This window comes from Sus scrofa, chromosome 3 (assembly GCF_000003025.6).
Source record: "Sus scrofa isolate TJ Tabasco breed Duroc chromosome 3, Sscrofa11.1, whole genome shotgun sequence".
In the NCBI taxonomy this organism is placed as follows: Eukaryota; Metazoa; Chordata; class Mammalia; order Artiodactyla; family Suidae; genus Sus; species Sus scrofa.
Genome location: NC_010445.4, coordinates 97,646,882 through 97,673,677, shown reverse-complemented (window position 1 = coordinate 97,673,677; position 26,796 = coordinate 97,646,882). Strand labels below are relative to the sequence as shown.

Genomic DNA, 26,796 nt, shown 5'->3' with positions numbered 1-26,796 from the left:
TCTCTACTTTTCTCCCTTTAGTCCTATTCTCCATCCTCCATCTGTACCTCTGACCCCTTTGTCCCTGCCTTGAGGCAAGAAGCAGCGACTGTGACAATTTGCTGTATATCTAGTCTGTGTTTTTCTAGTTTTACTATGTTTTTAAATATCCAAAACAGCATAAACATTGTTTTGCATATGTTTCAATTTACTCTGTAACATTTTGCCATTTGTTTATTAGTGAGATGTAGCCATGAAAATAAATATGCACCTAGTTAACTTTTTTTTTTTTGCTTTTTAGGGCTGTACCCATGGCATATGGAGACTCCCAGGCTAGGGGTCAAATCAAACTATAGCTGCCAGCCACAGCCACAGTCACAGCCATGCAGGATGCGAGCCACATTTGTGAACTACACCATAGCTCACAGCAACACCGGATCCTTAACCTGCTGAGAGAGGCCAGGGATTGAACCCACAACCTCATGGTTATTAGTCAGATTCATTTCCACTGCGCCACAGCAGGAACTCCCTTAGTTAATTCATTTTAACTACTTAGAGGTATTTATAGTGTTCTTTTATAGAATACTACACTACATTATTTACATGTTCTCTTATTGCGAGTGAACATCTGGAGTACTTTAAAAACATTTTCTTTTGCTGTTACCCATAATGCTGCATTGAAAATTCTAATGCATGTTCTTTGTAAGCATGTGTGTGAGCTTTCTAGGCTATATATAACTAGAAGTGGAATAATTACTCATAGTGATTCATAGGGCAGTGCTCATTTTCAGTTTGACCACATGCAGCCACATTATTCTGCACATCATGCTAGACATTTATAATCCTATAAGCAGTTAATGACTGTTCTCCTTTCTTCACCCATTTCCTTACATTGTCTTCAACACTCGGTATTTTCAGACTAATATTTTTTACTATCCTGATGCTACCTCATTTTAATTTGTATTGCATTGATTACTTAATGAGGCTAAGCATGTTTTCATATTGACTCTTCAGTCTTTTTCTCTTTGTTTTTTAATTTAATTTAATTTAATTTTTTGGCTGAACCTGTGTCATGCAGAAGTTCCCGGGCTAGGGATCAAACTTGTGCCACAGCAGAGACCCGAGTCACTGCATTGACAATGCCAAATTCTTAACCTGTTGTGCCACAAGAAAACTATATTTCTCTTTGTATTTTAGATTCATGTATCCTTTGCCCATTTTTCACTTGTACTATTATTCAGTTTTTTCTTTTTTTTTTTTTTTCTTTTCTCACTGTACAGCAAGGGGGTCAGGTTATTCTTACATGTATACATTACAATTACATTTTTCCCCCACCCTTTCTTCTGTTGCAATATGAGTATCTAGACAAAGTTCTCAATGCTATTCAGCAGGATCTCCTTGTAAATCTATTCTAAGTTGTGTCTGATAAGCCCAAGCTCCCGATCCCTCCCACTCCCTCCCCCTCCCCCTCCCATCAGGCAGCCACAAGTCTCTTCTCCAAGTCCATGATTTTCTTTTCTAAGGAGATGTTCATTTGTGCTGGATATTAGATTACAGTTATAAGTGATATCATATGGTATTTGTCTTTGTCTTTCTGGCTCATTTCACTCAGGATGAGATTCTCTAGTTCCATCCATGTTGCTGCAAATGGCATTATGTCATCCTTCTTTATGGCTGAGTAGTATTCCATTGTGTATATATACCACACCTTCCGAATCCAATCATCTGTCGATGGACATTTGGGTTGTTTCCATGTCTTGGCTATTGTGTATAGTGCTGCAATGAACATGCGGGTGCACGTGTCTCTTTTACGTAGAGTTTTGTCCGGATAGATGCCCAAGAGTGGGATTGCAGGGTCATATGGAAGTTCTATGGATAGATTTCTCAGGTATCTCCAAACTGTTCTCCATAGTGGCTGTACCAGTTGACATTCCCACCAACAGTGCAGGAGGGTTCCCTTTTCTCCACAGCCCCTCCAGCACTTGTTATTTGTGGATTTATTAATGATGGCCATTCTGACTGGTGTGAGGTGATATCTCATGGTAGTTTTGATTTGCATTTCTCTTATAACCAGCAATGTTGAGCATTTTTTCATGTGTTTGTTGGCCATCTGTATATCTTCTTTGGAGAAATGTCTATTCAGGTCTTTTGCCCATTTTTCCATTGATTGATTGGTTTTTTTGCTGTTGGGTTGTATAAGTTGTTTATATATTCTAGAGATTAAGCCCTTGTCAGTTGCATCATTTGAAACTATTTTCTCCCATTCTGTAAGTTGTCTTTTTGTTTTCTTTTGGGTTTCCTTTGCTGTGCAAAAGCTTTTCAGTTTGATGAGGTCCCATGGTTTATTTTTGCTCTAATTTCGATTGCTTTGGGAGAGTGACCTGAGAAAATATTCATGATGTTGATGTCAGAGAGTGTTTTGCCTCTGTTTTCTTCTAGGAGTTTGATGGTGTCCTGTCGTATATTTAAGTCTTTCAGCCATTTTGAGTTTATTTTTGCGCATGGTGTGAGGGTGTGTTCTAGTTTCATTGCTTTGCATGCAGCTGCCCAGGTTTCCCAGCAATGCTTGCTGAATAGACTTTCTTTTTCCCATTTTATGTTCTTGCCTCCCTTGTCAAAGATTAATTGACCATAGGTGTCAGGGTTATTCAGTTTTTTCTAATATTTTTAAAGCTTTATTCACATTTAGGACTATAAATATACCTGGATTTTATTTTTCAGGGTAGAGTAAGGTGGAGATCTAATTTTGATTTTTCTCCATATGGAAAATTAATTATCCCAACTCCTTTTATTGAATATGTTGTTTCCTTATTTTGTAATTCCCCTTCTACTTTATTTCACAGTCTTAGATATGCTTAGGGTTCTTTACTTTCTCTTTTTCCACATTAGCAGACATTTGGAAGTTCTTAGGCCAGGGATCTAACCCGTGCCAGTGCCAGACCCTTAACCCACTGAGCTGCAGGGAATTCCTGCTTAGGATTCTTAATCTGTACTCTTCTGTTTCTTTGATCTATTTGTCCGTGGGAAACACCACCTTGTAATAAATTATGATAGCCGGTAAGACAATTCCTACATGTACTTTATTTTTATCACATTGTTGAAGTCATTTAAAACAGAGTTTTGTATTTTGCCTCCCCTCTACCCCATGTTTTCCTTAATAATATAAACTTTCTCATATCATTGTAAGAGTCTACAGGTTTTTCTAATGTTTCTTGATCTTGTCTTGTATAGATACACTGTTCCTTATGCAGCCAGTCTCTGTTGTGATTTAACACTGTTCTTATGAGATAATGCTTCCCAGGTCATAAAGGGGGATGTTATCCTGTAGTAGTGCAGCAAATTTCCTCTATACTGAGGAGCAAGAGCGGAAATCCTGAGTAATTTGCACAGCATTGTAAATCAACTATACTTGAATTTTAAAAAATTAAATACAAAAAAGAAAAAAAAAAAAAAAGAGTGGAAATCCTGTTCCGGAGATGGGACAGAGCTTTTGTGACAGTTGGGGCTGATTTGCCTGAAAATGGGTCTAACAGGTGAAGAGCAGATATGTGTGGGCTCTAGGTCGCAGCTAGAGTGACTCTCTGGTTCCCACTGCTGGTAACTGGAGGGACAGTGGAGGCATTTCTTTTGGGAAAAGGGCAGAGTTTAAAGATTCAATATTTGTTTCTGTTAGTGAAGGCCATCATAAAAGAGAGCATACAACCTATATACCTTAATTAGTTTAAATATCCTTTCGTGTGTGTCTTTGGTAATACTTGGCTATTATGCTCCTTCTAGGCAGATACTTTCATACCCTCCAGTGTTTTCATCTCTTGTTTTATTTCCTTTAGTATTAGCAATCTGTAGGTCACTTTTTTTTTTTCATACATGTACAAATTCTATTTTCTCACATTATCATGCTCCATCATAAGTGACTAGACACAGTTCCCAGTGCAGTCACTTTTTAATTATGTTAGTATCTTAAATAATTTATTATATTTATTATAGTTCTTTAAAGCAAAAGTATACTCAGACACTAGGAAATTATGTTCGTCTTGTTTATACAGCTGGTTTCAGAGACAGGATTTGGATCTTGACTCCTTCTGAAGAGTTCTTTCCATCAGGTTTCCTCTTCTGTTTTATTCGTGCTCCAATGGCTTGGGTTTAAATATCATTGTTGGCTGTCTTGGATCAGGCAGCACTGAAGAGCTTTTTCTTTTGTCTGCAGGATTTGTGTGCCTTGGTTTCCTGCTCTGTCTCGTCGCAACTTTACTTGGACTCTTTCTATATGTTCTTGAGTTAAGATTATATTATTTTTGGTTGCATAAAATTGACATCTTTTAGAAGTCTTGAAAGCAGGAAGTCGTTGCCTTTTGTTGCTTAAGATGCCATGACCTACATGTTTATTTATTTACTTAATGCCTTTTTTTTTTTTTTTTTTTTTAATGGCTGCATTTGTGGCATATGGATGTTTTCAGTCCAGGGATTGAATCCAGGCTGCGGCTGTGGCAACACCAGATCCTTTAACCCACTCTACTGGGCTGGGGATTGAAGCCATGCCTCAACAGCAACCCAGGCCACTGCATTCAGATTCTTAGTGCCATAGCGGAAACTCCAGTGACCTACACCTATAAATCCTGTTTGCCCGGGGATATCATGCCTTCTTCTTTGATGTTAAAATATAAGATTTCAAGGCACTTCTATAAAAGCCTGGAGTGGTTAAAAATTAATAGTATGTCGATAATGAGTTTTGCAGATTGTCTTCAGAACATATGAAAGGCTAAGTTGTTTTGTGCCATTAAATGAAAATGGATTCATTCATCATTCAGTTGAATTTGGAGAGCCAGGTTCTTCTTTTTCTTTCAGTGTTTACAGGCCTATAAAGATGAGTTAGTACCTTTCTCTATCAGGTGAGCAGACCATGGATCTGGAGACCACAGAGAGGGCTGGGTTGTGGAACTGCTGGAGCCTGGGTAGCCTGTTCTAGGTGATTCTCCTTGTGGCTTGCCCTGTGAAGACTGCATTTAGCTTTCAGCATTCCTGCTCTGACACATCTGTTTAAGGCAATGTATGCCACTTGTCAAATCACCAGTAATATTTTGGGAGCAGGTAATTAAGCTGCCTGCAGGATCGCTGGATCTAACTTCCTCATTTTGAGATCTGTTACAAACATACACTGGGCTATGAATTCAAAATGTTGCTAGTCTAAGACATGTAGTAAGATTTATAATTGTTAAAACATTGAAGCCAAGGTGGCTTCATAGATTTAACCCTTTTTTCACTAAAATGTAAAGTGTACTCTGTACGATACACATACACAACACAAAAAACCCAAAAAAACCAAAATCAGTTTACAGCAATCCTTACACCTACCCACCCCACCCCTGTCCCTTGTGGAAACAAAATTCCTTAGAACAAAATAAACCCTGAGGTGCTTAAGTTGTTATTGGTGGATGTTGTAGCCTGTTACTTCCTGTTTGTGATTGGAGGGGTGGAGTGCATTGTTAGGGAGCTATTGCTGGAACAAAGCCTCCTTCTCAGAGGACAGGTGATTGTATAGGTACTGGATTTCACGTTTGCCTGGACTTTGAGGACCAAAACAAGTTGGAGGTTAGGATTTGAGGAAAAGCTTTTGGAGTTATTTGGGGCCTTGTATTAGAGATAATGTTTAAGTAACTCATGTAAGATTAGAAACTTAGGTTTCCTGATGCCAAGTGTAGTTCTGAGAGAGGTTAGTCTGTGTTGATTTAGTAGGGAGGAAACTGCATGCTGGAACATCTATAGTTTGTGTATTTTAGTTGATCTTTTAAAAATGTTTCTCTTATTTTTTCTGTCTCCTATCTTATATATATTTTAGTGGCTTTTAATTGCATTTAGGATAAAAACCCAGATCCTTAAAACAGCCCTTGGCAATAACCATTCTACTTTGCAGCTCTATGAATTTGACTACTCTAGGTGCATTATGTAAGTGGAGCCATATAAAATTTGCCCTTGACTGGCCACTTAGCTTAATGTCTTCAGGGTTCATCCATGTTGTAGCATATTAGTCAGCATTTCCTTCTTTTTTCTTTTTTTCCCTTTTCACGGCTGCACCTGTGGTATATGGAAGTTCCCAGGCTAGGGGTTGAATTGGAGCTGCAGCTGCCGGCCTATACCAGCCACAGCAGTGCCAGATCTGAGCCATATCTGTGACCTACACTGCAGTTTGGGGCAGTGCTGGATCTGTAACCCACTGAGCGAAGCCAGGGGTCAAATCCGCGTCGTCACTGATACTAGTTGGGTTCCTAACCAACTGAGCTACAACAGTAATTCCAGCATTTCCTTCCTTTTAAAGGCTGAATAATAATCCTTTATATGCGCATATCAGATTTTGTTTATCCATTCATTTGTTTATCCATTTCTATAGAAATTTGAGTTGCTTCTGCCTTTTCCTCTTGGTGAATAATCCTGCTTTGAACAGGTTTTACAAATGAATATACTTTTATGATTCTGTGATTTTTTTTTTTTTCTCCCTAGATTTATCGCTTAGGAGCTATATAGCCTTATATAAGTTATTGAATCTAGCTATGTCCAAGTTTCTTCATCTGTAAGGGAAAGTTATCTGCCCCGTTTCTGGAGGTTACGTATTGACAAGAAGAGGGTGTGCAGATATATCCCTTTAAGTTGGCTGGTGTATGTAGCCAACCACGTAGGGCTTGATGGAAATGCAGAGGCTCTCCAGAGCATGCCTTGGGGCTGTTTTCTGTGGGCTCCTGGGTTCTCTGAGGGGCATAGAGCTCACTGTGCCATTGGGTGTCTGGGTTGAGTGGATGGCAGCTAGTTTATTGCTATGTCACAAGTCTTTTTAAAATCCATCAATATCCCCAAAGAAATTTCATTCAGCAGTTGATGCACCTTCATTTAAAGTAATGCTCACAAATATTGGGCTCTTCTGATGCTGAGGTGTCATCCTCACTAGGAGAGAAAGCAAGTGTGCTTCAGTGTCCTTTTCCAGCCTCCAGAAAAATCTGTCTCTGAGTTACTCTGTGGTATCAGCTTGAAGATTAAACGAGATAATACTTGCAAATCATTTAGAACAGTGTCTGAGACAATCTAAGAGCTCAATAAATATTAGTTGTCATTGTTGAGCTGATGATAACAATGATGCATCATTGTTGAGTTTCATTTACTTTCCCCTGATTTTCTTCTAGTATTATTGATCCTCTAAAAGGGGTTTTAGCATGCCATATTTACTGTCATTGTAGTAGTTTATCAGGTTTGAATATGGTCATTATGCTGTGATTAACCATACATTTCAGTATATTGTTACAAGGAAATCACTATACAGTTTAAAATCTTCTCCTTAAAACAAGCTGTAATTTTTACAATAAAGTTTTTCACATCAGGATACTTACAAAAAATAATGAACTTGTTTTCCTGATAAGAGAAAGTTGATTTAAACCATTAATAGTTTTATTCTTCAGATAGTTTTTGTGACAGTGCTAGTTGTTAAATAACCATATACTTCATTCTCTTTATTTGTGAGTCCGGTTCAAATCATATGCTTCATTTAAGGCTTTGAGGGTACTGGGAATTGAGTATGGATTGGAAATAATAGTCATTACATCATTTAAAGAAATTATAATCAACAGAATATATAAATCTTTTGATTAATATTTTAGGCATCAACAGATATCAAAAATCTGGTCTTTAAAATGAATATACAATGATAATTCAATTGATAATACAATTGAGAATACAATTGAGCATTCATGTGATTTTTTTTTTTTTTTTTTTTTTTTAAGAAAACTCAGTTTGCTAAAACTTTTGAGTACTATCCCTGTTTCTAAGACTGTAAAATTAGAATTTGAACTAGTGGACTGCCACTGCAATAAAAAATAATGAAACATGAAAATTTTCCTTCCTTCTAAAATACAACTTTAAGGCAAAAATATTCCACATTAGGCATACTTCCTTTTTGTGTATCTATTGCAGATAAGAATTTTTTTTTTTTCAGAGCCACACCCACAGCATATGGAAGTTCCCAGGCTAGGGGTCCAATCGGATCCAAGCCGCGTCTGTGACCTACACCATAGCTCAAGGCAACGCTGGATCCTTAACCCATTGAGTGAGGCCAGGGATTGAACCTGCAACCTCATGGTTCCCAGTCGGATTCGTTCCTGCTGCACCACGAGGGGAACTTCTATTGCAGATAAGAATTTCAAAATGATGTTAACTTAACCGTAGAGATAGTGCGAACTGTCCTAGGAGAATTGTTTGTATGTGTTAACGTCTGTTTATCCATGGTTTCCTTTAAATTTGAGCTTAAATTTGTTTTTGTTTTTTTGTTGGGGCTATACATCGCCTTTTACTTAACTTTTTATCCCATGCTTGTGACACTAATAGAAGAACTAGAAAATCACTGTAGAATTGAACTATGGGGAAATATAATGAAATTTGTTTTAACTTCTTAATCTAGGGTTAATAGTGAAGAGATTTGGATTTACAAGTGTAAGTTAATGAAGGCTTGTGGTTATAATTTCTTAAAACTTGTAATTTTTGTATTTTGAAATGATACAAAAATAGCATTAAGACTTCTTATATTCTCTTCACCCAGATTCCTCAAATATTAGCATTTACTACATTTCCTTTATCATTCCTTCTCGATACACATTATTTCTAAACAGTTTGAGAGTAAGTTACAGAATGGAAGTCTCTCTCTCTCTCTCTCTTTTTTTTTTTTTCGTTTTTCTTTTTAGGCTGCAACTGCAGCATGTTCAAGTTCCCAGGCTAGGGGTTGAATTGGAGCTGCAGCTGCTGGCCTTTGCCACAGCCACAGCAACGCCAGATCCAGGCTGCACTTGCAATTTGCAAAGCAGCTTGTGGCAATGCCAGATCCTTAACCCACTGAGCGAGACCAGGAATCGAACCTGCATGCTCCCGGATGTATTTGAGGAGGAGGAGAAGGTATTCCTAAAAGAACAGGAAATTTTCTTATGTACCCACCAGACAGTTGTCACATTCCGGAAATGAACATAGCTGTAGTACTATTATCTAATCTAGAGGCTTTAGTCAAGTTTGTCAGTTGTCTCAGCAGTGTCCTTTATAAGAAGGGAAAAACAGAACCTCCATATGCCACGGGTGCAGCCCTAAAAGGTCAAAAGACAAAAAATAATAATAATAATAATAGAAAAACATTTTTTTCCTCATCAAAGATCTGCTAGAGAGTCACTTACTGCATCTAGTTGTTATTTCTCTTTAATTTCCTTCAGTCCCGAACAGTTCTTTGTTGTTTCTATCTTTTGTGATCATGGCATTTTGAAGAGTATAGGCCATTTCTTTATAGAATGTCCCTCCACTGGGTTATGGTTATAATTTGATTAATAATTAGAACAAGTTTTTATTAATACTTAAGTCTTTTTTAGTAATGTCAGGAGAGTTTCCATTTTTCCTTAGTTTAAAATTTTTTTCTTTTTCTTCTTTGTTTTAAATTGAAATAAGTTGATTTACAATGCTGTGTTAATTTCTGCTATACAGTAAAGTGATTCAGTTTTTTATACACACACACACACACACACACACACCCATTCTTTTTTTTTTTTTTTTTGGCCGCACTTGTGGCATATGGAAATTTCAGGCCAGGGATTTAAACTGAGCTGCAGCTGTGGCAACACTGGATCCTCAAGCTGCTGTGTCACAGCAGGAACTCTCTATACATTTCTTTTTTTAATTCCTTTCCATCATGATTTATCATAGGACCTGTGCTATATAGAAAGACCTTGTTGCATATCCAGGTTTTCAAATTTAGCAGCATAGTCTTTCATAGTATTTTGGGTGGGGGACTCCCACAGCATGTGGAAGTTCCCAGGCCAGGGATCAAACCAAACCTGTGTCACAGCAGTAAGTAACCCAAGCCACTGCAGTGACAACACCGGATCCTTAACCCTGTGGAAAACTCCTCATAGTTATTTTTAATTAAAAAAATGTTCTATGTCTGTAAGACAAAAGCTTTTTATTTCTGTTTTTATGCGTCATTTCTCTCTCTCTCTCTCTTTTTTTTTTTTTTTTTTTTTGGTAGTTTTGCCAGAAATTTCTCTTGTAGTATCTAAAAAGAATGAGATTTTAGTTTAGTTGATTTTCCTTATTGTATGTTTGTTTTCTTTTTTTTTTTTTTCTTTTCTTTTTTTGTCTTTTTGCCTATTCTTGGGCCGCTCCCTGGGCATATGGAGGTTCCCAGGCTAGGGGTCTAATTGGAGCTGTAGCCGCCAGCCTACGCCACAGCCACAGCAACGCAGGATCCGAGCCGCGTCTGCAACCTACACCACAGTTCATGGCAACGCTGGATCGTTTACCCACTGAGCAAGGGCAGGGATCGAACCCACCACCTCATGATTCCTAGTCGGATTTCTTAACCACTGCGCCACGACGGGAACTCCTGTATGTTTGTTTTCTATTTAATTTATTTATGCTCTTTATTATTTTCTTCCTTCTAATTTCTTTGGCTTTACTCTGATATTCCTTTCCCAGCTTTGTAAGACCAGTTTTTGGCCCATTAATTTCATTTATCTACTTCTCTATTATTAGTAATTACAATTATAAATGTCCTGAAAAATAATTGTATGTGTGTACATATATGTATGTAAGACTGGATCACTTTGTTATACAGCAGAAATTGACAGAACATTGTAAATCAACTATAATTTTAAAAATGTTTTTAAAAGGTTTTAAATGTCCCTCTATATCTTATATATTTTATTTTATTTTTTCACTTTATTTTTGAATTACTTGTTTTTATGGCCACACCCATGGTCTCATAGATTTTAATGTACAGTATTTTCATTATTATTTGGTTCTTGTTATTTCCTAATTTGCTTTAAAATTTTGCATTTATCTGGGAGTTAGTTTCCAAGGAAATGAGTTCATGTTTGGAGGTTGTGGTCAGAGACCATCTATAATACCAGTTATTTTAATACGTTGTGATTTCCTTTAAAAGGGCCTGGAATATAATCCTCCCAAGGATTTTGCGCACAGGTCTTAGCCACTTTCACCTCAGCTTAATAGGAAGCAAACTTTGCTTTTGGTCTGTTCTCTCTTGTAGCATAGAAAATAACCTCAGAGTAAAAGCTGGGTGTGCAGGCTCACCTCTCATACTTCTTCTTCCTGAAGTATCTTAGCCTCTCCTTGCCTGCATTACCTGTTCTCCAGTGTCCTTGCAGAGGTGTATTCTATATATGTCTGGTTTGTGTCTAGAATTGCAGCCGGGGGGAGGAACCCACAGTTATATTCATGATAAGATATATAATATTATTATATCATAATTATATATAATATATAACATAAATATGCAAAATTATAATAATTATATAATATATATAATAGAATATATATTATATTCATGATAAGAGGGCCATGGGGTTACCTGATATTAGGGCTGCCTCCCCTGTAGCTTGCTGGTGGTAATAATCAGACGCTATGAGTACACATAAGAACACGGGTCTGGGTATTTTATAGGTTGATTTGAGTGAAGGACCAGTAAATCTTAACAAATTTGATTAGGAATGTGGGATTTTGCTTGGGGTACTATGCATTGAAGCAAAAATCGACAGTGGATGGCATACTTATTTTATATAAACTTTTTTTTGCCTTGATCATGGTTTGAGATTTACTTATGAGAATTTAAATTTCTGCTTGAGAAAACATACACTCATTAATTTAATTTTTTTGTCTTTTTGCTATTTCTTTAGGCCACTCCCACGGCATATGGAGGTTCCCAGGCTAGGGGTCCAATCGGAGCTGTAGCCACTGGCCTACGCCAGGGCCACAGCAGCCAGAGCCACAGCAACGCAGGATCTGAGCCGTGTCTGCAACCTACACCACAGCTCACGGCAACACCAGATCGTTAACCCACTGAGCAAGGGCAGAGACCAAACCCGCAACCTCATGGTTCCTAGTCGGATTCGTTAACCACCGCGCCACCACGGGAACTCCACACTCATTAATTTTAAAATAGATTTGTTGTTCCGAATGCTATAATTTGTGCTGGAGTTATACATATAAAGTTTTTATAGAATTCTGAGCAGGTCAGTAGTAGTGAGTATTTGTGCATATCAGTTAGCCATTGCCAAAATAATGTTACATCTTAAAGGTCGGGTCCAAGGAAACAGATTCTGAGGTGGAGATTTACATGCTGGAAATTTACTAGAGAGTATCCTTGGGATCAACACCAGTGGAAGGGAAGGGAAGGAGGCAGGATTGAACAGAGGGAGAAGGGGGCTGTGACACTGTGTGAACAAAGGCCTCAGCCTTTACATTCATGCATCGTCGGATGCAAGCTGCCCCCAAAAGAGGGTGTGACCTTGGGGGATGAATCTTTCTTAAATTGAGGACAGTCTAGAGAGGAGCAACAGCTGAAGGCTGTTCTAGCACTGGGTGAATAAGCTTGTAATTCTCAAAAAGGAAAACATAGTATCTGTTATACTGCCCAGAATTTCATTGGCTTATAACAACAAGCATTAATTTCTATAGATTGTCTAGGGTTCTGTTGAACTATACTGGCCTGATTTAGGGGTGAAGCTGCAGGTTGGGTCCAAATCTCGTCTGTTTCTCTCTTGTCTTCTGTTGACAAAAGTCAATAGCACAAGTCCAGATGCACAAAATAATGTCCAGGCTCTGTAATGTCACACATCCAGTTGGCCACCCGAGTCACATGGCCAGTCACAATCTCTATGGAGCAGAAGAATACTCTCCCTCAGAAGTCCCGGGGAGGGAGTGAACACTTGCCGAACAATAGTCTAGTTCACCATAGTGTAATTCTGCTTAATGAACAAAAGATGAGAAGTCCACTGCCAAGATTTCATTGTCAGTCTTTCTCCTAAAATATTTCTGTTTGTCATCTCCATCTGTTTTGATGAGATGAAATGTGACAACACCTTCACCACTATTTGGCAGAAGGAACAGTTTGTGCTGAGTTCTTATGATTTTAAAAATTTAGATTTGAATGGATCTTGTGTGTATCTGTATTTCTATTGAAAAGATGATATCTTTGCAAAGTATCTGGAGACTTTCATTTTCAAGTTCTTTATCTTATTTTAAATTGAGGTATACCTATAGTAGGTGCACAGCTTTAAAATTTTTACGTTCATATAAACCACTGCTCAGACCTAGATGACAAACAAGATTCCCTCATCTTCCTTCCCAGTCAATGATACCCCCTTCTGAGGCAGTCATTATTTCTGACTTCTCTTATCATAAATTGTTACTTTTCTCAAAATTCATATAAAAATTCATGTTATATGTCTAGCTCTTTGAGGCTTTAATCTTAACTGATAAATAGTAAGTTGTTGGTTATAGGTCAGACTCCTATGTCTTTTCTTAGCCTATTTCTGTGAATTTCCACTGGAGTCTTTCTGTTTTAGAAAGTATATTTTGTGTTTTACTTATGTAGCTTTTTGCAGTAGGATTGGACTGTACAAAAGTTTCTTCAGAAGAATCTTCTATGTGTATTAGAGAGATGGAGTTAATACAGACTCCTTGCAAATAATGTGATCCTCTTTTGTGAAGGTGGTCATTGATTTTTAACAGAATTATTCCTTAGGCATTCCACAATGCCTGTGTCTAATGGGATTTTTATTTTCTACACATACTAATCATTACTGCACTCTCCTCTAGGCTGTGGTAGTAAATGTGGGCTTTGGAGGTTTCATAGCCTGCACTCAGCCTAAGTCTGACCCATTCTTTCCATCTGATTTGTGACAGGACGCAGGAGTTAGTCTTCCAAAAGCAAATGCTTATTATTTCAGTGTTCAGCAACACAAACATACTCTGTAAAGAACAGAACTTTGAGGGAGTTCCCTGGTGGCTCAGCAGGTTAAAGTTCCAGCATTTTCACTGCTGTGGCTCAGATTGGATCCCTGGCCCCAGAATGTCTGCATGCCGCAGGTGCAGCCAGAAACAAACAAACAAACAACCACAACAGAACCTTTATTTATTTTTTTCCATTTTTGTCTACACCCACAGCGTATGGAAGTTCCTGGACCAGGGGTCACATCCAAGCCACAACTGCAACTACATCACTATTGAAGCAACACCTGATCCTTAACCCACTGTGCCAGGCCAGGGATCAAACCGGCGCCACCACATCAACGCCATATCATTAATCCATTGCACCACAACAGAACTCCAATAACAGAACCTTTAAAACAACCTGATCACTTTGGATTTTGGTCACAGTCACTTAATGAAGCCTGGGATACTACTTTGGTACTTTGAAGCCTTGTTAGTTAAAGCCCATCATCATTTTAAAAAGTGCCTGTAAGACATTTTTATTCATATAACATGAACAAAAGACTGAAAATCCATTCACACGTTGAGTGGTTGGTATAATATCCGCTGAGAGAAAGCTCATTTAAACTTGTGATTTTTGATTTCAGAGCACATCTGCTAATTATAAAAATTACTTGTACCTCCTGAACAATCTCAGCAGCACAGTAAATTTGTATAATTGTTGATTTAGAATATCATTTAATTTTTTTAAGTTATCCACTATAATTTTAGGAGTTTTAAAAATAGTCATTTATGGAAATATATTTATTAATTGAAGGGATCCCTAAGTGCTGTTGATCTTTACATTTTCATAGATCAGTTATCTAAATAGTTATTTAGTTTCAGGGATGATGGCGTAAGAGTGTATGACAGTGTACATACAGCTTAAACCGCTGAACCTGTGAAGTGAGAGGTTAGCTAGAAAAGCGAAATTTAGTTGATTCTGAAGTTTGTAGAGCACAAGGGAAGAATAAAGATCAATTCTAACATTTTTGTGACCTTTGCTGCAGAAGAGTAAGAAGAAATTCACTTGAAAGTTGAAGTTATTCGTCCATGATTGTGACACATACAGCAAGAGACTACATGTGATCAGTGTAGTCCTAGCTGTGATTGTAATTAAGAAATTGATTATGAAATTAGTTTGCTTTTGTTTTATGGAATCCAGTGATTTATTTTAGGTGAGGTGTCAACCCTTGTTAAAGCCGTTAGTGAGTTACTGTTAATAAACTTGTCCCAAACCCTGCTTTTAGCTCTGTCAACAAATTCATATTCTGTACCCTTATTCAGCATCTTAATGTATCACAGTGTAAATATTTTAATATGTATTTTAGCTAATAAATTTTTCTCTCTAATAGAGTTTAGCTGATATCAGAGCTTATTTTATGCTTTTGTACCTGTAGGGAACTGTCCTCTGTCCCTATCAGATATTTAGGGATAGCTTTTAAGCTAAATTTTTAAGCAACATTCTGTCACATAGATGGGACTCTAACCTCATTTATGAAATTTTAATAATTGTTAAAAGATACTTTGTGTAAAAGGTGTAAGACTTCACATGTTAGGAAATTTAAACAGAACTAATTCTCACTTGGCAAAATTTTCCCATCAACCAAAGTTGCCTCACACCAGATACTTACCCCAACACAGAGCTGGCCATCCTGTTTTGCAGGTTTCCTGCTACACATGCAAATGTGCATGCATATTATGAATGGATTTTTTAAAAAATAAGCTAGATCCAAGGTACTTTGTAAAAAGCCAGTTATATTATCCTAATCTATCTTTCCCCCTTTCAAATTACTCTTCGTATCACTCGCCCTTAAAATATTTATGTACCCCCACTGGCCTAGCCTATTCCAAGCAAGCCTAGTCATCTATTCTTGGTCTTAGAAAATTTAAGCCAAGTTACTATTTTTATGTGAATATGTAGTTTTGTTTCTTTTGTTATGTTTAGCATGGATGTGTAATTTTGTCTTAATCATCATTCTCAGTTTCATTGTTTTCTCATCTCTCCTTAGTGTATAATTCTCTTAATCCAACATAAGAATATTTTTTTTCTTACTCTTTGATATGTACTCATATTTTCCCCTTGTTAAGGAAGGCTATGCCAACCTTGTACAATAGCTGAAGTGAAGTAACTCTGGCTTTTTTTTTTTTTTTTTTTTTTTTGGTCTTTTTAGGGCCGCACCCATGGCATATGGAAGTTCCTAGATTAAGGGTTGAATCAGAACCATAGCCACTAGCCTATGCCACAGCCATAGCAACTCGGGATCCAAGCTGCATCCTCAACCTGTGCCACAACTTGTGGCAATGCTGAATCTTTAACCCACTGAGCAGGGCCAGGGATCAAACCCCACATCCTCATGGATACTAGTTGGGTTCTTAAAATGCCGAGCCACAACGGGAACTCTGAATCTGATATTTTTAATCAAAAGGATAGTAAAACTTACTGGATTCTAATTTTAATAGCTGGAGGTCTTAGGTCTTCATGGCTGGGTTGCTATAACAAATAAATGCATTTTAAAAAATGGACACCTTGTTTCCTGGTGGCTCATTGTGTTAAGGACCCGGCATTGTCACTGCTGTGCCTCAGGTTGCTGCTGTAACATGGGTTGGATCCTTCGCCTGGGAAGTTTTGCATGCTGCAGGCATGGCAAAAACAAACAAAAAACACCCAAAAGACCTTAAAAGGTACAGATCAACATATTCCTAAAAGCAATAAATGGTATTTTAAGTAATTAAGTAATTTGTTTAATTTTTTTCTTTTTTGTCTTTTGTCCTTTTTAGGGCCGCACCCAAGGCATATGGAAGTTCCCAGGCTAGGGGTCCAGTCGGAGCTGTTGCTGCCGGCCTAGGCCACAGCCACAGCAACACCAGATCCAAGCCGCATCTGCAACCTACACCACAACTCACGGCAATGCTGGATCCTTAACCCACGGAGCAAGGCCAGGGATCGAACCCACAATCTCATGGTTCCTAGTTGGATTCATTTTCTCTATGCCATGATGGGAACTCCCTAATTTTTTTCTTAATTGTGTTACCTAAAATCAAATACTAAGTATATCGCTAATTTAGTGCATTATGCATTTTAGTATTTCTGTTCTTAAATAATTTAGCAAGTTTGCATTTCTGGCTGATCTTTTCTCTCCTCTTTTTTTGTAGTTTCATGCTATGGATACGTTGTATAGGCACAGCTATGATTTAAGCAGTGCAATTAGTGTCTTAGTACCACTTGGGGGACCTGTTTTATGCAGAGATGAAATGGAAGAATGGTCAGCCTCTGAAGCTAGTTTATTTGAAGAGGCACTGGAAAAATATGGCAAAGACTTCAATGACATACGTCAAGATTTTGTAAGTAGAAAATTGTGAATTAAATAAAGTGTTGGGGTGGGAATATTTTGTCTGTTTTAAAAATTTAGTAAAGCTTACACTATTCGTCTAGCAAGCCTGTGACTTAGTAATTTTTATCTGCTCAACATAGAATGAAGGCCAGTCTTGTGGAGGGAGACATTGACATTTGTCCTGAGAAGTAATTGTGAGTAAGACCCAGGGTCAGGAGGCCCTGAGTTCTTGCCGTAAACCCTGGCAGTATGAGTTGCCTCTCTCTGAGTTCCAAGTTTAAAATATGCTCAGCTTTTCTAACCACTTGCACTAAATATTTCTGATCTCTGCTTTTTAAGCTTATTATTCTCCTTTAGACCTTCAGGATTTTTCTAGTTATCTTACTAATCTTTGAGCCTGAATTGATGCAGACCTCTAATATAGAAACGACCTGTACCAAGCAGAGTAGGAGAATTTGCTTTATGGGTTTTCAGTCTTTGACTCTTCTTGATGATATGCAGGACCTTACTTGCATTTTTTTTTTTTGTCTTTTTGCCTTTTCTTGGGCCGCTCCCTGGGCATATGGAGGTTCCCAGGCTAGGGGTCTAATCAGAGCTGTAGCCGCCGGCCTACACCAGAGCCACAGCAATGTGGGATCCGAGCCGCGTCTGCAACCTACACCACAGCTCACGGCAACGCCGGATCATTAACCCACTGAGCAAGGGCGGGGACCGAACCCAAAACCTCCTGGTTCCTAGTCGGATTCGTTAACCACTGCGCCACGACGGGAACTCCCCTTACTTGCATTTTAAATACTAGGTCATCATGTCTACTATTATATGCTTCCTTTGTATATATGGAGTCACTCTCCGTAATTAAGCTTACAATCTCTTTGAAATGAGAAAAAATTTCTATTTGAGAAGTAGCTTTCTAGAGCTGCCATTGCTATAAGAAATTATGAAAATAGACTCTTTACAGACTATGAAGTATTTAATGTGAGCTAATACCCTGCCTTTTATGTTGTTGCATCTTTTTTGAATTTTTTTCTGAAGGAAAATTTTACTTTTTTTTTTTTTTTTTTTTGGTCTTTTTGCCTTTTCTAAGGTCTCTCCCATGGCATATGGAAGTTCCCAGGCTAAGGGTCTAATAGGACCTATAGCCACCGGCCTACGCCACAGCCATTGCTATGCCAGATCTGAGCTGCGTCTTCTATCTACACCACAGCTCATGGCAATGCTGCATCCCCAACTCACTGAGTGAGGCCGGGGATCAAACCCGCAACCTCATGGTTCCTGGTTGGATTTGTTAACCACTGAGCCACGACGGGAACTCTGAAAATTTTACTTATTAATACGTGTTGATATATTAAATCCCAAACATGATAATTAAAGCTATTAGTGTCACTGGCATTTGTTCTGGCAAAACGTCACTCATATCCAGATTGTTATATTTCATGGTGTCAATTTATAAGACATGCAGTTGAGAATTTAAAATGCATTGGTAGCATTTAGCTTCAGGTGGTCAGAATAACAAGCAGCAGCACAGTGTTATTAATATAGTGTAGCTGCACCACTAAATAGAAACTGCAAAAACACAACCCTCTAAAAATCAAAGTCTGTAGGTCTGATAAACCAGTAGAAGGTGAGAAATACTAAGGTGATACTACTTTTCCCTGCACTGAGTGTGACATGCTCATTTTATGTTCCAGTAATCATTTCGACTTGGTTCAATTCAACAAATGTTTATTAAGCACCTGCAACATACCAGGCCCTTAGGTTTGCACTCGGCATGCAACAGAAGTTTAATGTGTCCTTATTTCAGGGAATGAATTCATAATCAAGATCAAGAGATTGAAAGATATTCTCTCAAGTAAAATATAATGTAATTATTTCTGTCAGTAATAAGAACAAGTTTTATGGAGGCGGTGGGAAGGGAACTATTAGTTGTGCTGATTAAACCAGGATTGTCTTCACAGAGTTAACTGGCATTGCAGCTGGACCTTTGATGGCAAAGGGAGAGAGCAGCAAATTGACCGGTATACACTGAGGTGTGGATCTTGTACACAGCACTCTGGGCACCTAATAAAGGACTAGGAAAAGCTGCACAGTAGCTTGGTAGTAGCTGGCATTCATAGGAGGTAAAATAACTGCAGATATTGGTATACCAGCAGTAATGCTGTAGGATTATGATCTAACAAAATTCTTAGTAATTTGTAGCACAACGTATACTAGTTTTTTCTGAAGTTGTTTAGAGGGCTTGTCGATGAGCCAATCCACATTAGGTTTTTTGTGCTTTGAAGATTGGAATTCGTCATTAGTGTCAAAAAGCTTAAAGAAGATAGAACATCAAGAGCCTAACTATTCCAAGGGTTTGTGTTTTTAAACTTTGGGTTTGGGGTGTTTTTAAACTTACATTTCCCCTCCTCCACCCATTGGTGAAAAGCAAGTACACAAAAAAGTGTTCAGCATCACTAATCATCAGGGAAATCCAAATCAAAATTCAGTGAGACATTGCCTGATACCTGTTAGGATGGCTATTATTTTTTTAAAATGTTGGTAAGAGTTAGCGTTAATTCTTCTTTAAATCTTTGGTGAAGCCATCTGGTCCTGGGCTTTTCTTTGTTAGAAGGTTTTTGATTACTGATTCAGTATTCTACTCATATTTTCTGTTTCTTCATGATTCAGTCTGGATAGGTTGTTTATTGGAATTTATCCATTTATTTCTAGATTATCCAATTTGTTGGTGTTTAATTGTTCATAGTAATCTCCTATGATTCTTTGTGTTTCTGTGGTATCATTTGTAATGTCTCTTCTTTCAGTTCTGATTTTATTTATTTCAGTCTTCTCTTTTTTTTTCCCTTAGTTTAGCTAATGACTTAATTTCGTTTGTCTTTTCAAAAAAAAACCAGCACTCAGTCCATAGATCTTTTCTGTTGATTTCCTTGTTTCCACTTCATTTATTTCTGTTCTGGTCTTTGTTGTTTCCTTTCTTCTGCTAAGTGGGATCACTGTCTTTTCATTACTTATTTATTTTTTTGGCTGCATCTGCCTCATGCCAATGTTCCCAGGCTGGAGATTAAACCCATGCCACAGCAGTAACCCAAGCCACAGCAGTGACAACGCCAGACCCTTAACCTACTAGGCCACCAAGGAGCCCCTCTTTTCATTCTTTTTTTATTTTTTCCTCTGACTGGGTAATTGCTAATGACTTTTTTTTTTTTTTTTTTTTTTTTGGTCTTTTGCTTTTTAGGGCTGAACCTGCAGCATGTGGAGGGCCCCAGGCTAGGGATGGAATCAGTGCTATAGCTGCCAGCCACAGCCACAGCCACAGCAATGCAGGATCCATGCCACGTCTGCAACCTGTACCACAGCTAACAGCACCGCCAGATCCTTAACCTGATGATCAAGACCAGGGATCGAACCTGAGTCTTCATGGATGTTAGTTGGGTTTGTTAACCACTAAGCCATGACAGGAACTCTTGACCTATCTTTTTTGTTGTTTTTCTTTTTTTTTCTTTTTTGGCTGCCTCACAGTATATGGACTTCCTGGTCCAGGGATCAGTTGCGACCCACACTGCAGTGTGGCAGTGCCAGATCCCTTAATCTACTGTGCCTGGCTGGGGATTGAACCTGTGTCCTGGTGCTACAGAAGCCACCAATTCTGTTGCATCACAGCGGGAACTCCTCTAATGACCTGTTGTTGAGTTCACAGATTTTTCTGCTTGATCAAGTCTGTTGCTGATGTTCTGTATTCTGTATTTCATTTAATTCATTGTATTCTTTAGCTTTAGAATTTGGGTTTTCTAAGTGATTTTTTTTCCTCTCTCTGTTGAACTTGTTTTGTTTGTATATTGTTTTCCTGATTTCATTGTCTATCTGCATTTTCTTGTAGCTTACTCAACTTCTTTAAAACAATTCTTCTAAATTCTTTACCAGGCAAATCCTAGATCTCTATTTCTTTGGGGTCAGTTCCTGGAAAATTACTGTGTTCCTTTGAGGGTGTTATGTTTCTTAGTTTTTCATGTTTCTCATAGCCTTGTGTTGGTGTCTGTGCATTTGATTGAGCGGTCACTTCTATCAGACTTTACAGACTGCTTTTAGCGGAGAAAGACCTTTACCTGCAAGTGGGTACAAGGGTGCCAGCTAAGTGGGGTGTGATGGTTGCAGCTCCTGGGAAGGTCCATTGGCTTTACATGTTCAGCTGTATCAGCCAAAGCCAGTGTTGGTAAAGATTGCAGGGGTCTCCATGACCAGGGCTGCAGGGGTCTGCAGCAGCAGAGAGGACTTCTGGGATCTTCAGTGGCAAAGGCTGCTGGGGAACCTTCTGGATTCTTTTTCTCCCACAGCATTTGTCATGGGTGAAGGGTCTCTTTTGTTGCTGGGTCTTGCTTTGACCTGCTCAGTTGGTGGCAGTGATGCCTGAGGTGTGGGTATGTGTGGATCAACCTTAAAGCCAGGAGGGAAGTGTGTGCGCTCAGAGGGTGACTGCAGCCTGTGATCTGGTGTCTGGGATGTGAGCGCTGTGGAACAGCTAGGACTCTGGGGTCCAGGTGTGCATGTCTTTTGGGAGCAGTGCAGCAGTATCTCCCTCCCTGGGAGGCCAGCAATAGCGATGGCTCTTGGTTACCTTGGTGGCAGAAGCTGCGGATTTCTTCTGCGGAGGAGGCTGCTGAGGTCCATGTCAACAAACACGACACAGTCCTCTACTGTGCAAGATGAAGGGATTCCACACTGTCTTGGGGGCTGCTGAAGTCCTCAGTGACCAGAACTGCCAGGTTTCTCTGCAGAGCAGGCCACCGATGACCACACTGGTGTCCACCATGTGGCTTCTCTGTTCTTAGTCATTCTCAGATGTCTCAGCTAATGCTCATCTCCTCAGTGATCGTTTCTGTACAGTTATCCTCCAGTTTTTTCTGCACTGTGTTGCTGTAAGTTCCTATTTGACTCTTGCAGTCCTCCCAGGGGAACTTTCATCTATTGATAGCTGTCTAATTATTGTTTCTTGTGGGGTTACAAAATCTGGCTCGTCCTCCTTTATCTTGCTGGTGACACTGTCCATTTTATCTAGGTTGTTGTCGTAAAGTTTTTTATAATCTCATTATCCTTTTAAATTCTATGGGATGGAGCTATAGTGATGTCCCCTCTCACATTCCTAATACTGCTAATGTAGCTCTTCTTTTTGTCCTCATTAGTCTGACTTGGGATTTATCAATTTTATTGATCTTTGCAAAGAACCAATTTTTGATTTAATTGATTTTTTTGTTTTGTTTTGTTTTCTGATTCATTGATTTCTGCTTTTATGTTTATTATTTATTTCCTTCAGCTTGTTTTGGGCTTATGTGCTCTGTCTTTTCCTAGTATTTTTTTAAGGTTGGAGTTCAGATCATTAATTTGAAACTTTACTTCAGATGTAATCATTTATCGGTAATATACATTTGGCTGACAATGAATTCAGCTTTCGGCTGAGAATGACTTCTGTTTTTTGTCTGAAAAACTTTACTGCCCTCTTTGGAGAGATATTTCATTCTTATAGAATTGACGTAACAGTTTTTCCCCTTTCAGTATTCTACCAAGATGTCACTCTGTCTGGCTTATGTAGTGTCTGATGAGAAGTTTCTGTGTATGTAAATGTTTCTCTTTCTTTGTGCTCAAGATTTCCTCTTTACTTTTGGTTATTAGCGCTTATACTACTATAGTGTACTTCAGTAGGCTTTTCTTATCTTTCTTTTTTTTTTTTTTTTTTTCTGCACCCTGGGCACGTGGAGGTTCTCTGGCCAGGCCGCTGTAGTGACAGCATCAGATTCTTAACCTGCTGTGCCACAAGGAAACGTCCCATAGGATTTTCTTTGTAATTATCTACTTGTAGTTCACTGAGTTTTCTAGGACTGTGATTTGTTGTTTGTGTGTTAATTTGTACAATTTGTATTTATCTTCTAGTGTACTAATTCTTTTCTGGGCTATGTTCAGTAAACTGATAAACTTGTTAAAGGAATTCTTCAAATATGATAGCATTTTTTTCTAACATTCATCTTTTATTTTTACGCTTTTTGAAAATGTACCACGTCTCCTTTTTTTTTTTTTTTTTTGGTCTTTCTAGGGCCATACCTATGGCATATGGAGGTTCCCAGACTAGGGGTCAAATTGGAGCTGTAGCTGCCGAGCACAGCTACAGCCACAGCAACGTGGGATCTGAACCATGTCTGTGACCTACACCACAGCTCATGGGAACACTGGATCCGTAACCCACTGAGCGAGGCCAGGGATTGAACCCACGTCCTCATGAATACTACTCGGGTTCGTTAACCACTGAGCCACGGCAGGAACTCCTATTTTTATGCTTTTACTTCTATTTAAGTTCCCTGTCTATTTGTGCGTGTCATCTGCCTGTTCAACTAGATCTTTTAGTATATTAATATGGTCTCTAGTTGGTCAGGTTTGGATTTCATTGTTCTGGCTACCTTCAGTGTACCACTGTATTGGAAGGCCTAATATTTCATGTATTGCCTTCAAAACTTTGAGCCTCACAGGACTGCAAAGGCTTAACTGAGTTTCCCTTTTTTTGCCAGATAAAAATCCTTCACCCATCAGGAAAGGCTCCCCACTTGGCTAATTCGCCAAGCACCCCACCCAGTCTTCAACCTAACGAATTGCACTTCCCTGCCAGCACACAGTTTATTCACACAAGCCAATCACATCCTCCCATGGGAACCTTCTTCCAGAACCAGGGCACACCTTATCCTCTTGTTACACCAAGCTGCACTTCCACAGCGCCTACTGGGCTCACAGTTCCCATGCACCACAGAGCCTCTCTCCACATTTTGCCCTTCCCCCTGTGATAGAATAGTGTGGCACGCCCATGGTGAGGGCACATGGGGGTTCTTATTTGTCCTGCTCCAGTCCAGTCTTAGGTAGGCTTTATGTGCCTGAGCCTAAGCATTGCAGCTCCCACAGCAGTTCTGCTCTGGGAAGAACTCTCTTGTCACAACCAGTCTCTGTCTTGTGTAGCCTTTGATCAGCAGGTTTCTTGAGTGTGAAAAATTTCCAGTCAGTCTCCACTGCCCTTTGCCCCTCCCCTCTCCTCCCCTCCTCTCCCTTTTTTTTTCCTTGTCAGCCACACCCATGGCATATGGAAGTTCCCAGGCTGAGGATCAAGCCTGCACCACAGCAGCAACCCAAGCCGCTGTAGTGACAGCACCAAATCCTTAACCCACTGTGCCACAAGGAAACTCTCCATATATTTTTCTCTTGTGAATTTCACTTTAATTCTGTTGTGTTCAGAAAACATACTTTGTTTTAAAAAAAAAATGACACAAATTTTACATTTTGAAGATCTGATTGGCGCTGACCCCAGTATGTGGTTTGTTATGGCGAATGGGCCATGTACTCTTTAAAAGAACAGATTTTGCTGTTAGGTATAATGTTCTATAAATCCTGCTTGGGTCAAGTTTATTGATAGTGTTGTCTTCTGGGGCCTTACTGATTTTCTGTCCAGTTCTATTACTTGTTGAGAGAGTGGTATTAAAAGTCTCTAGCTAGGACTTCCCTGGTGGCACAGCAGGTTAACGATCTGGCATTGTCACTGTGTTGTGAATTCAGTCCCTGGCCCAGGAATTTCCACGTGCTACAGGCATGGCTGAAAGAAAAAAGAACTTTAACTATAATTGTAGATTTTTCTGTTTTTCTTCTCAATTATATTAGGTTTTTGCTTTAAATACATTGACTGTTATGAGGTACATACACATTTAGGATTAGTCATGTTCTCATGATAAACCAACCGTTTTAATCTTTGTGTCACACTTATTTATGCAGCTTCCTTGTGGCAGAATCTAATTTTTCTCCTATTAATATAACTCCAACCCAGATTTATTTTATTGTTTACATGATATATCTTGTTTCCTTTTATTATGTTCCTTTTATTATGTTCAGAATGGTCTTTTTATAGGCGGAATACAGTTGGATCTTTGTGTGCGTTTGTGTGTGCACGTGTGCACGTGCTTTTTAGGGCCATACCTGTGGCATATGGAAGTTCCCAGGCTAGAGTCGAATTAGAGCTGTAGCTGCTAGTGTACTCCACAGCCACAGCACTGCCAGGTTGAGCCGAGTCTGTTATCTACATCACATTTCATGGCAACGCTGGATCCTTAACTCATTGAGAGAGGCTAGGGATCAAACCTGTGTCCTCATGGATACTAGTCATGTTCTTTACTGCTGAGCCACAACAGGAACTTTGGATCTTTTTTTTTTTTTAAGCCAGTCTGACAATCTCTGCCTTGTACTTGGTGTATTTAGACCACTTATCTTTAATTATTTAACCGTATATTTCTCAGTTTAAATCCATTATCATCATGAATTTTCCATTTATCCCATTGTTCTTTGCCCTCCCTTTCTTTTTCCTTTTTCTTTTTTTTTTTTTTTTTTTTTTTTTGGTCTTTTTGTCTTTTTGTTGTTGTTGTTGTTGTTGTTGCTATTTCTTGGGCCGCTCCTGCGGCATATGGAGGTTCCCAGGCTAGGGGTTGAATTGGAGCTATAGCCACCGGCCTACGCCAGAGCCACAGCAACGCGGGATCCAAGCCCCGTCTGCAACCTACACCACAGCTCACGGCAACGCCGGATCGTTAACCCACTGAGCAAGGGCAGGGACCAAACCCGCAACCTCATGGTTCCTAGTCGGATTCGTTAACCACTGCGCCACGACGGGAACTCCTCTTTTTCCTTTTTCTTTTTGGAACCGTACTCGCTACATATGGAAGTTCCCAGGCTTGGGGTTGAATTGGAGCTACAGTTGCCGGCCTGGACCACAGCCACAGCAACGTGGGATCTGAGCCAAGCCTGCGACCTATACCACAGCTCACTGCAACACCAGATCCTTAACCCACTGAGCGAGGCCAGGGATCAAACCCTTGTCCTCATGGGTACTAGTCAGGTTCATTAACCACTGAGCCACAATGGAAACTCTTGTTCTTTGCCCCTTTTGATCAATTTTTTTATCTCTAGTAGTGGCTGACTAATTAAACTTGTTTTGTTTCGTGATTTATGCTTTAACGTACCACAGTTTACCTTCAAATCTGATACCACTTAGATCACAAAGATTTTAAGAACCATGAAACAATATACTTGTAGTTCTCCCTATTCTTGTACTTGCTTTTGTTGTCATACGTTTTATTTCTGTCCATGTTCGAAATCCCACAGTGCAGTATTTTTACTTCTTGCTTTAGGCAATCAATGATCTTTTAAAGATTGCGGGCCCCCCCATATTTATTATTGTTAGTTTATTTATTTAAATTTTTTTCATTTCTGCCCCTCTTCATCTCTTTGTGTAAATTCAAGTTTTCATCACCAGTGGGGGATTTCTCAGGTTTCCTGCTCTGGCTCAGTTCTTTCTGATGGAAACTTGTGGCAAATGTATTTGGATTCCCCTTATGTCTAGAACTTCCAGGGATCCTAAACAGTTTTCCCAGCCCACTGTTGGCCATTAATGATTTGGTAAATTTTTTGTTGTTACTGCCTTTATTTTACCTGTTTCTTCTGTGCCCTGCCAAAGTAAAAGTAGTTAATGAGTCTTGTCTTTGCTTAGCAACTTAGGTATTTAGTTCAGCTGGTTGTCTTGTAATCTTAGCTCTCTGATGTACTAAATAGTGGGTGTGGTTTTGTAAATTATCTGTTGTTGTGTCCCCCCCCCCCATTTTTAGAATGGGGATGACTTCTCTTGTGAATTTCTTCTTCC

At 39.0% G+C, this 26,796-nt stretch overlaps 1 protein-coding gene across 1 annotated transcript in view; it reads left to right on the top strand.

Moving 5' to 3' along the window:
- MTA3 (metastasis associated 1 family member 3) overlaps positions 1-26,796 on the top strand; it is a 181,466-nt gene that overhangs the window by 109,191 nt on the left and 45,479 nt on the right. Inside the window, 1 exon segment of the mRNA XM_021087577.1 lies at positions 16,915-17,103. Within this exon segment, the coding sequence (XP_020943236.1) occupies positions 16,915-17,103 (189 nt within the window).